Genomic DNA, 11,132 nt, shown 5'->3' with positions numbered 1-11,132 from the left:
GCCGCGCGCCCTCGTGCCGCGCGCCGCCCGCCGCCTGCCCAACGGCCGCCCTCGCCCCGCCGCCGCCGCCATGAAGCGGGCGCACCCCGAGTCCAGCTCGTCGGACAGCGAGGAGCTGGACGAGGCCGTCGAGGTGGAGAAGGAGAGCGCGGATGAGAACGGGTGAGAACAAGGAAGGGGGGGCGTGGGGGGGACCCTTCTCCTGTGCTGCCCTCTCTCCCCTCCCGCCCTCTGCCCCCGCCGCTCAGCCCCGCCGCTCCCCGCAGGACGCTGGGCTCGCCGCCGGGCTCCGTGTCGCCGTCAGCCACCTCGCAGATCCTGGCCAGGAAGAGGCGCCGAGGGGTGAGTGAGGGATGGAGGGAGGGAGGGAGGGCGGAGTGCCTGCCCGGCGGGACGGGCTGCCCCCTTCCCGCAGCCCCTCACCCCGCTCTCCCCCTCAGATCATCGAGAAACGCCGCCGCGACCGCATCAACAACAGCCTGTCGGAGCTGAGGAGGCTGGTGCCCAGCGCCTTCGAGAAGCAGGTCGGTGGTTCTCGGCCCGGGCCCGGGCTGCCCTCCCCGAGCCGCTCCGGGAAGGGCTCGGGCGTCCCCGGCCCTGCCTGGAAAGTTTCCCGCTCCCCCTTCCCTCCTAGGGATCGGCCAAGCTGGAGAAGGCAGAGATCCTGCAGATGACCGTCGACCACCTGAAAATGCTGCACACGGCGGGAGGGAAAGGTACAGTGTCTGTGCTGACAGCCGGCTGCAGGAGGATTATGGCCCCGAGCGTGCGGGAGCTCCCGGGGAAAGTGGATGGAAAGTCTGTTGGGTTTTGCCAGGACTTTAGGGCTTTCTTCTTCTTGGGAAGATTTACAGCCCAAACGTTTTGCAGCACTAGCTTCGGCTTGTTCTAGGGGAGAGCAGTTATAAGTCTAGCAATGTGTCAGCCCTGCAAGGCGAACTGGCTGTTGGCTACTCGGAAAACACAGAGTTCTTGCAGTTGTCAAATGTTTGTTTCTCTAGTGCTCTGAAATTTCAGAGCCGAAGCTAGAAAAAGTACAGCTTTCAACAAGTAGTGCAGAGATTGAGCAAAAAAATGATGAAATGTGCTTTGCTGCGAATAAACGAGTTGCCTGCAAAAGTGCCCTCTTTAAGTCAGGACTTGTGTTTCTAACGAATTTCACTGTGCTGTGATTTTGCTTGCACTGGGAGACATGAAAAGAACAAAAGTACTTTCCTCCCAGCAGTAGCGTGCAATTTCAGTTTAAAAATGGCAGTCTGTGACCAGTCGTGGGACTTGCAGCATCACAGCACAGATATAAAAGAAAAGCTTGTTAGCTCCCCCCTAAAAACAACAGCAACAACAAAAAGAAATAGAAAGGAGTTTGGCAGCTAATCTATGGTTGGGAATACTAACCACATCCAAGTGAAATATGCTTTACTGGGCAGGGTGGAGTGGGGAGGCAACGTGTAGGCAAGGACTAGAAAACAGCATCCTAAGACTCCACTCTTTTCTCATAGGTTATTTTGATGCTCATGCTTTGGCTATGGACTACCGGAGTTTAGGGTTTCGAGAGTGCCTGGCTGAAGTAGCTCGATACCTTAGTATTATAGAGGGTCTGGATGCCTCTGACCCTCTGCGGGTTCGACTCGTGTCTCATCTCAATAACTACGCCTCTCAGCGGGAAGCGGCGAGCAGCGCGCACACTGGCATTGGACACATTCCTTGGGGCAGTGCCTTTGGACATCACCCTCATATATCTCACCCGTTGCTGCTGTCTCAAAACGGGCATGGTAACACCAGTACTACGGCGTCTTCCACAGAACCGCATCACCAGAGCAGAATCGCCGCCCCACACGCTGAAACTTCCTCACTCAGAGTGCCCCCAAATGGCAGCGTCGGACCAGTGCTCCCTGTGGTCACATCCACGACCAAACTGTCTCCTCCTCTTCTCTCCTCCATGGCATCTCTGTCTGCGTTCCCCTTTTCCTTTGGCTCGTTCCATCTGCTGTCTCCCAACATGCTGAGCCCGTCTGCACCAACGCAGTCAGCGAACCTCGGCAAACCGTACAGACCGTGGGGGACTGAGATCGGAGCCTTCTAAGGACTAACCCTTTAGTAAGGGTGGGGAAGCCTGCAAACCTAGCTGAGCTGGGTTGTGCCACGCTTAAAATTGAAGTTTTTAATAACTGGGACAAAGGTACAGCTTCAACTTAACTAAGTTTGTCTAAAACCGTCTCTTTGGATTTTTTCTGTTTGTTTTTTTCCTACATTTTTGTATTAGCTTTTTTTTTTTTTTTAATAGTTGCTGAAGTTGTCCGAAAATAAAATTACAATAGTGGATGTTAACACTTGTGTTAGATCTGTTCTGAGCATTTAAATCACTTTTGTAAACAGCTTGTTTCCAATGTTCCATTTTTCCTGAGTACATCAGACCGCCTTTTTTTGAAGAAATATCACCTGTTATTGTTAGCAACAGCTTAGTTTAGTTATTAATTTTTCCAAGACCACTCTTCTCAGCCTTAACAAGCTGTGTTTTTGTTAGTATTTTGACGTCGAGATATTCTGTAATGAGTTACTCTTTTTGTAAACTATATTGGAGTCTTATATTTCTGAACAAAGCGTTGACAAATCAGATGGACCAGCTTGACCAGCTTTATCTAAGAGCCCGATTTCTGTTTCTTCTGTGGTGATTATTCGGTGGTCTTATTCTAGTCCCTAGTGGACATTTATTTGCATCACAGAATCACTACGTTACTTCTGCCCAAAAGAGCAGCATGTGCTTTAGAGCAGACTCTGAAATGTGGAGGGTGCAGAAGTGGAATTACAAACTACACTGGTGGTGGGTTTCATTGCGGGAGATGTGAAGGGGAAGAAAAATTGTCACCCACAGTAGTCTTCCAGCCAGAGCAGGTCATATGCGTATTCATTTCACAGGGCCAGATTCTGCTCTGAGTTACAGTGGAGCAATTGTTCTGTTACCGTGTATTCCTGGGTAACTGAAATCAGGCTCCTTGCCTCTGTGAGCTCCAAATTTGCACCTGAAAAAAGTTATGCTGGTATTTAAATAGCCAATGGGATGGTACAGTGGGAACCTGTTCAGTGCCCAACCTTACTGCTTAACAAATTTATCCTAACTGGTGGATTTCTTTTTGGTTGTATTTTACTTGTAGGTGCAGTTCAGTGCCACTCCTCATTTTGTAAGGGCGCTGCTGCATTTGTGTGTGTGTGTGTGTGTGTGTGTGTGTATTTTGTTTGTTTTCCTGAGAATCTTAATCTGAACAGGTTTATCTAGTGAGTTCCACTGGACTGAGTTTGACTGCTCTTGTATTTGTGTTGTGGCTAAATAAAGGAGAAAGAACAAAGTATTTTAAATGACATGTTTGTCTGATATATGTCAGCGGACAGTTCTGTGCCTCTGCTATCATATGCAGTGTTGAAGAATTGCTGTTGAGTGTCTCTGTGGGTATATGTGTTTACTTTTTCCTCGCTTGTGTATTACGGTGTGTAACCTACACTAGCTGAGAGTAGCCTAAAGAGCCACCGTGCCTCAGAGTGAAAGTTAAGGATGCGTTTTGTGTTACTTCTATCTGCCTGGCAGCGTGTGGGCAGGGGGTGAGGAGGCCAGGGTTACCGCTGAAGAAGAGGTTGAAGTTGCGCAGCAACTAAATATTCTTACTGCTTCATCTTAATATTAAAAAGCGATCATCTTTACCAACGCGGAGGCCTTTCTGGTAAACTCAAACTCATGAAATCTTTACTTGTCCTGTAGCTCTGTAACACAGGTCCGTACTTGGCAGCCTAGTTGTGTTCAGATGTACCCACGGTCTCTGACACATCCTGCATTTGTCCCCGAGCAGTGTTACCAGCATGGTGTGCTGCCTTTTTGAAGCAACAACCTGACAGCCCTAAACACAGACAGAAGGTTTTCTCCTTGAAAGAGGCGTGAGCAGATGGATCCATCCTACCTGCAAATCTCTACCTGGAGAACATCGACAGCTTCTGGAAGTACCTCACTTCTTTCCTGTGCATTTAAATTTGCAGTACACTTGTGTTGGTACATGCTGTATCCTCCTCTGGATTTAGCTCTGCCAGAAAATAGCAGAAAGAGCTCTGCCCTGTGGGAGAAGAGTGCTTTGTTTAAAGAGGGGCTCTCGGGCCAATTAAGGAGTGGCGTTGATGAGAGGCTGAGAGAGGGCTAGGCTTTCTCAGAAGGATTGCCATGAGGCTGGAAAGAGTGGGAGGTTATTCGAGTGTGTAACCTTGTTCTACCTTCCGTCCCAGGCTGCTGGGGACCACTGCTAGATAAGAAGCGCAAATCACTGTGGCAGCTAGAAATACATAAGTATTATCGAGGAGAGATTATAGCATATAATATTTGGTGTATAAACACGAAACAAGAGGCTGTAAAATTCCAAATCTATTTTTCTCTTCACAGTGTGTATTGTCTCCTGTTTAATTATGCTCTGCCCTGTCCCTAATAGGCTTTTATATTAAATTAACAACTCCAACGTAGAAGATTGCTATAGTGCATGCAACTATACTTTAGATCTTCTAATAAATGACAATGCTTCTCAGCTTTTTAATGGTTATTTCATTGGCATTCAGATGATTTTGCCTGCCTATAAATAGCTGGCTCTTTTATTTGGAAAGACCCCTATAACTATCTCTGTCCCACTGTCCTAGTCTTGAGCGGACTTCAGAAGCAGATCACAATAAATGTTTAGCTGCTGGTGTTTGTCTATATGCAGTCTTCTCTTTCCATTCCCAATGGCAAAAGTATTAAAGACAAGTACTAATCTTCTTCAACTTGAGCCGTACAACTATGTTAACTTTTAGAGACTGAAGAAACAAGTCCAGGACTGCATGGCGACTTGTGCTGCTAACTCAGTATTTCATGCTTGGCAATCGCTTAACGATATCCATTTTGTCAGCAGGGAAAAAGCAATGGCATTGCTTGTTCTCCTTTCTTCAGGAGACAGGGTAGCTGGAAATTTTCCGTTTAAATGACAAATGCTGTTGTTTCTCAAAAACTGCAGTTCTGAGACATTCTGCTATTTTTATTTCCTGTAGAATGCTAGGTTTCTGCAGACAGACTGAGAAAGGCAAGATAAGCTTGCTCCCATAGGCAGCAGATAGCTCCTGAGCCCAAAATATTTACTTGTTTACCTTAGTGCAAAAAAAAAGCAATTCAGGCGCAAAAGCTTAGCCAGAGAGGTAGTGGAGAAGAAAGGAAATGCAGATGTGACTTGATCCCATGACCCCCAACTACCTTAAATCTCTTTGGATGAACCCTGTCTGTCCGGAAATCTTCAGGCTAGCATTTTGTGTGGGATGTAAGACGATGTGGTATTTTATACAAGCAAATATTATCTTCCTTTCTTGAGGAAGCTGGATTCAAGTGCAGGATAAATTTAAGAAGCTGGAAATACTGCATACAGACCTTTGGAAATCCACCCTGATTTGGCATAAAGGAATAGCTCATCAAAGTGATATTTTTTGCTTTTAGAAAGAAGCTGTCACTAGCTCTTAGGCCTGTTTCTGTTCAGCGCTCCCGCCTTACACTCGCAGCGTGACACAGTGTATTAGGATCATGCTAAAATACATGAATCCTGACTATTGCCCTCTTCACTCGCACATCAGCATGTGAATCCCCAGATGACAGGAGCCTTTCCAGGCTCTTACTTAGTGGTGGGAAGCCCACGTTTTTCCGAGACACAAACAAGCCCAAGCGAGCGCAGATAAACTGAAACCCTTCTTCCTGATTTATACTGTGTGCCTATTCACAAGCATTTCTTGCCAGAAACTCCCAGTTTGGATCACAGTATACTCCATACCGAGCTGAAGCCTGCAGTGAATAATGTGCAGGTCATTGCCTTTGTGCTGGAAGGTAACAAAAACGATTTACAAAGCCCTTTTCTGAGGCCTTACATGAAAGGCTGTAGAGACGGGCTGTGGTGCTTGCCAGGTGACTCAGCACACGAGGTGTGAGCGTGCCCATGTATTAACCGGTCCACCTGGCCCCGCAGAGCAGCGCATGCTTTGCCAGTAACCGAATGCCTCTCCTTCCACTTGCCCAGCTTATAAATAAAAATGAGAACAGGCCCTTTCTTCTGTAGCCAGAAGATGCAGGCACTACTCATGCTTGCAATATAGTAGCTTGACTGCAGTAATAAATGTTGAAATGCGGGTGCCAAGCAAGATACAGAAATTTGAAGGTGTCTTTTGGGAGTCTGAAGAATTCACCTGGAGAAAGCCTTTATTAAGGAAGTACTTGGGTATTTCATGTTGTTCTGTCTTATTCCACCTCGTCCCACATATTTTTTTCTTTAGCAAATTCTACCAGTTTTTCATACAGCATGAAGCAGTTGACCAAACTGCTTTGTTTTGACCCATGCTGCCTGCAGCCTGCCCAAGCCTTCCCAGGACCCCGGAGTTCATAGACAGAGGTTCTCTTTCAGCTGTGTCTTGTTCTTCAATATATCATGTAACACAGCTGTATGATACAGCAGGGGCTTATCTAAGTGCTCAAAACATCCGAGCACTATGGGCATCCTGCCCTGCTTATAGAGCCCTGAACCATGTTCCATTGCTTGGACCTCTTCAGAGGCTTTTATCAGGCTTCTTTCTTCAAGAGAAGCCTCCTGGAAAAGAAGAGGAGATAGCTGGAGCCATTTCTGCACATCTTCCGTGCTTCTGCTTGTCAGGGCAGCCTCAGCACGGGGAAACCTCTGCAGACCACTCTCTTCTCTCTGCATTGGAAAGTCTTCCTGGAGTTTTCCAGGCAGCTTGCATGGGCTCCAAGGTAAGCTGTAATATCCAAGAACAAACAGTAGTAATGGGTTAAATGCTGGTGGTGCGTGCGTTTCTCCGTCTTGCCCTGCTTTCACAGAAGCAAGGATGTTGGAACAGAAAAGTTGGTGGAACAGCTCTGGGAAGAGAATGGCAAAGAGCAGGAAGGAAGGCTAATGTGGATCAGAGGAAAGCTAAGGCTATGAGCAGATGAATGAAGAGTTGCATTGTTTGCATTGCCTGTTGCAAAGATACGGAAATAACTGTCGTCAGGTGACAAAATAAGCTGCATGCAAGTACATAAGTGTTTTGGAAAGGGGAAGGCAATAATCTTAGTAAATCACAGTTTTGCTCAGTCAGCCAGAATCAGATGAGCAACACACAAAAACTGAGGCACATAATTTAAAAAGAGTAAGGTGCTGGAAGAAATGTGAGTGGATATCTTCATCTGCTCTGATAGGTCATCTCCCCAGCTAGGGAGGAAACAGGGCTTGGGTGAACAACTGCAAGAATGCATCACAGCATGGTTTGCTGATTGTGTTTGTACAGTCTGGTCAAATGGGCGTAAGGGGGTGAAGGAATTAAGTGTGGCCTGTGAATGAGAGGGGGCTTGTGGCCCAACGTGATGGAGAATTTGATACATCGGGATAACTGATGTAAGCTCTGAATGACGGGCAGCCATTTCCACAAATTTCTCAGTCGTAGCTGCTTAGCTCCCAGATTTTGGTACATTGTTTTTGGGTGTGTTAGTCATCTACATAGGTGTGAGGTCTCCTTCACCATGAAGTGAATAGGGCAGGTGCATGTTCTGCTAGCGAGAAGCTAGACCTAGTGAAAGTGAGTATGGAGCCACTTCTCTCTGCTTCTAGCAGAGAGCACCAAGAATTCCTGACTTGTTTTGCATTATAGGTAGGCTATTTATAGTGCAGATAATAACTTTGTAATACTGGTTCCTATTATCACTGAGCCTGTCTTCTTTATCAGAGAGGCCATTTCAGAGACTGAATTTCAATATCAAAAGATGAAATGAAAATAATTGTCATCTATTGTTGTTCAGTGATGGTTATGTAAAATCTTGTGGGATTTTATGCTGATTTGAAAAAGTAGCGAAGGGAACTGAAGTGGGTGCTGTACGAACTCTTTCACATGCTACACAGCAGGCAGATCTATTTTTTACTTTGCAAGGGAAACATCAATTTGATTGAAAAATGTTCCCCGTATAATGTCGATGCCTAACTGTCTGTAGATTGCCCCTTTGAATTTCTCTGGGATTCATTGCGTCTTCTGTTAAGAGGAAATTATCAACAACAAGAGGAAATCCTGTACTAGTACTGAATAGTCCTTATTTTAAAGGTACTTCCCTTCTTGTGGGAATTGTATATAATCAGAACAACACTCCATAAAACAGACGAATTATTTTAGAAGGAGACGGGTCAGCCTTTTATTTAAAAGGTCTGACGTTATCGTTCAGAAGAAAATCAATTGTTAGAGTGGATGACATTCTTCCATGAGTTGCTTGTGCTTCACAAAGGTGGGGCAAAGTTTAAGGCAATGGTAACAGGAAGTTTGGGCTCCTTAGAGACTTGTTTTTTGGAGCACACAAAGACAAAAGTATTCTTTTTCTTCCCAAAAGCAGCACAAGGAATAAGAATGATTAAACTTTACCCTCTTAAGTATTTGCATTGGTGGGGATGTGAGGGGTGTGCGTACCTGCTGGACAAAAACAAATACCCTTCACGTTTGGTGGGGAACAGGGTAAGATGCATCAGTCAGCGGTGTTGTGAAGGACATGTAGAACAGCAGTTCTTCGAAAAACAGACCCTTCCCTTACATTTTGGTTCCAAGGTACTGCAGTTATGACTACACAGTGTTGTTTTTTTTTTTTTTTTTTTTTCACCACATCAACCTGTACGAGTTGAGCAAGAGGCAGGTGCAGCCTCAACCTGAAGCCAGGGGCTGGACTGCCATGTCCCAAGACTTGGGGCACCAAATCAAACAAGTGCACCGACAGGCGTGATTGCAGATGTGAGGCCAAGTTGCTGTCACTCCCTCACTTGTTGCAAAAGAGAGGTTTGAAACCCCACATACTCCCCTTGGCCCAGCCAGTCGCAAGCCAGACATGCACTGAAAGAAGTTCAAGCAAAATCTGTTGCAGAGCTATAAAAATCTGTGGGTTGTTGTTGGTTTAGGCAACATTTGTCCAATTTTTCTCTCCTCTCTGGGAAGGAAGAAGGCTCCCTGCTTTTCCACGGTGCTGACAGAGGTCTGTGGGACTCCCTGCACAGCCCCTCAGGAATGCCCAATCCTGCCTGTTAACAAACTGAGGCCTCATTTTCCACGCCGGCAGCACAGCAGCATCCCAGGCTGAATGCACAGCTTCAGTGACAGAGCTGGCCGAGAGCCACAGGGGCCCAATACTGGGAATTCCCATGGTCTGCCCCCAGGGACAAAGCTGAAGGAGTGACGCATCAGGTTTCCGGTTAGAAAAATCCCTGCTTTTCTTTTTTTCTGTTTTACACAGCATTAATATCCTCATAATGTGCTAGCCAGACAGTCTGACTTTATGCATTTTTTAAGCAGAAAGGGAGCTGTAATGAAATTGTTCATTAGCTTTCATTTTGGCTGTATGCTTTCAAGCGAAAAAAAGAAAAAAGAAAAAAGAAAAAGAATCCCCTCTTACTGCCAGTTCCTATGCTAGGAAGTGCAGCTTTCCCTCCATATTATTTTCATTGCCTTGCATGAAATAGAAACCCAGTCTGTATCAAACAGTTGCTGAGAAAGCTGTGATTCAAGCTTTATATAATGAAATACTTTTATACCAAAGTCTGTTGGGACACAGCCTGTTCAGCTGAGCTATCTGCATTGCATTAACTTTTATATCCCCCAAACTCCCATCAGAAAGGAGATTTTTATGAGATTGCATTTGACACACCCCAAACAAGGTTCCTTTAATAACTATGTCTGAAGCTTCTGACTGCAAAAGGCTAAAGAAGACTTTGCCAGGGGCTAGTGCCACCTCGTATTTAATTTTCTGGTGACAGTATCTGCTCCTCACTCATTTGCAGCAGACAAACTGTTGCAACAATGCTGTTAAGCCTAGAGAACAGTGAGAGATAATGAAGACAAATTTGTGTATGCAACCCATACTCAGCATCTAGCCCCACTTTGTTGAAAGACTGCAGAAGTTGCAGAACGAATTGTATTTGAGGGGAGTAGGTAGGGCACAGCAGAAATGTTCAGACACTTTTTTATATTTAAATCTGGCTAAAGAGGGGATTTTTATTAATAGTCCTCCTTCTCCCTATCACCAGGGCTTTTCAATTTCAGCAGCTTTATGTTTGCTCCTCCAGGGGTAGGTGATCTTTGCTATGTCCAATGAAGGTGTAGTTCTGGGTAGGGAGCTGGGACTCAGAAAGGTGAAAACAAAACAGCTGGTTGAAGTGCTTGGCTGAGGTGTACGGACCTGTTGTCTTTTTTTTTTTTTTTTTTTCCCTCTTTCAGCACTTAAGCAAGATTTCCTGGACTCAAAGCACAATGGCTCTTGACTTTCTGGAAGCCATGGATGGTGAGTACTTCTTCACATCAGATTGAGTTAGTTCCTGTGTCAGAGTTCTAGGCAATGAGGAACACCAGCAACCCTTAGAAAGCCTTTTCCTAGTATCCCAAAGCACTTACGCAAATGGAAGGAATAAAAGAATCCAGTTCCCCCAGCACGCTTCGGTCCCCTTAACAGTAGGGCTGTATTTCTGTATTTCACACTCCAAAGTCTCCAAACACCTTCATCTATTTCAGCAATGACTAGATCCCTTCACTACTCCCTGATGAAAGAAAATCAGCCTATAGTTGGAATGAAACAAAGTTCTTAGGCAAAATTAATACTCCCCTTAGATGCATTTTTGTGTATTTGACTTCACAGCTCAACATCATGTTTTTAACATACTCTTCTGTGTATTATGTACTAGGTCTTAAAAAAATTATTTGAAGGCACAGCTTCCTGTATGAGGTTTCAGATCATCACGCATACAATTCATTAGTAGGGCTGAAGGTCTCAGATTTTCTACTTAGACCCCTTCAGCTGGAAGGGATAACTGGTGACACATGAGGGTTACCTTCATGTGGAACAGACCTAGGGCAAAGTGGGTCTAAAGGGAAGGAAAATATCTGTCTAAGGATCTCTGTGTGGGGGTGATGGTGCAGGATGCACAGCTGAAGGCTCTGCTAGGATGGCACAGATTGCCAGTGTGGGACTGGGCCCTGGTAGGAACATGAGGTGCAAGATGGGATCCCAATGGGAAACCTTGCAATGACAAAAATGTCAAGGAGGTGGCAGTCCACAGTTACAGTGCAGCTTTAGGAAGGAA

At 45.7% G+C, this 11,132-nt stretch overlaps 1 protein-coding gene across 2 annotated transcripts; it reads left to right on the top strand.

The window, feature by feature from the left end:
- The first annotated feature begins 6 nt into the window (after positions 1-6).
- HEY1 (hes related family bHLH transcription factor with YRPW motif 1) lies at positions 7-3,357 on the top strand. 2 transcript variants are annotated; one of them, XM_035318978.1, is made up of 5 exons: positions 7-162; positions 279-342; positions 441-524; positions 635-716; positions 1,500-3,357. In XM_035318978.1, the coding sequence occupies exons 1-5, from the start codon at positions 71-73 to the stop codon at positions 2,081-2,083; spliced, it is 906 nt and encodes a 301-aa protein (XP_035174869.1). In that variant the 5' UTR covers positions 7-70; the 3' UTR covers positions 2,084-3,357. The 2 variants fall into 2 exon arrangements, with proteins under 2 accessions (XP_035174869.1, XP_035174868.1); XM_035318977.1 differs by having other exon boundaries at positions 267-342.
- Positions 3,358-11,132: the final 7,775 nt, after the last annotated feature.

The sequence above is a fragment of the Oxyura jamaicensis genome, chromosome 2 (genome assembly GCF_011077185.1).
Source record: "Oxyura jamaicensis isolate SHBP4307 breed ruddy duck chromosome 2, BPBGC_Ojam_1.0, whole genome shotgun sequence".
Lineage (NCBI taxonomy): Eukaryota > Metazoa > Chordata > Aves > Anseriformes > Anatidae > Oxyura > Oxyura jamaicensis.
The sequence above is the reverse complement of the archived record's forward strand: the minus strand, read 5'-3'. Positions and strand labels throughout refer to the sequence as shown.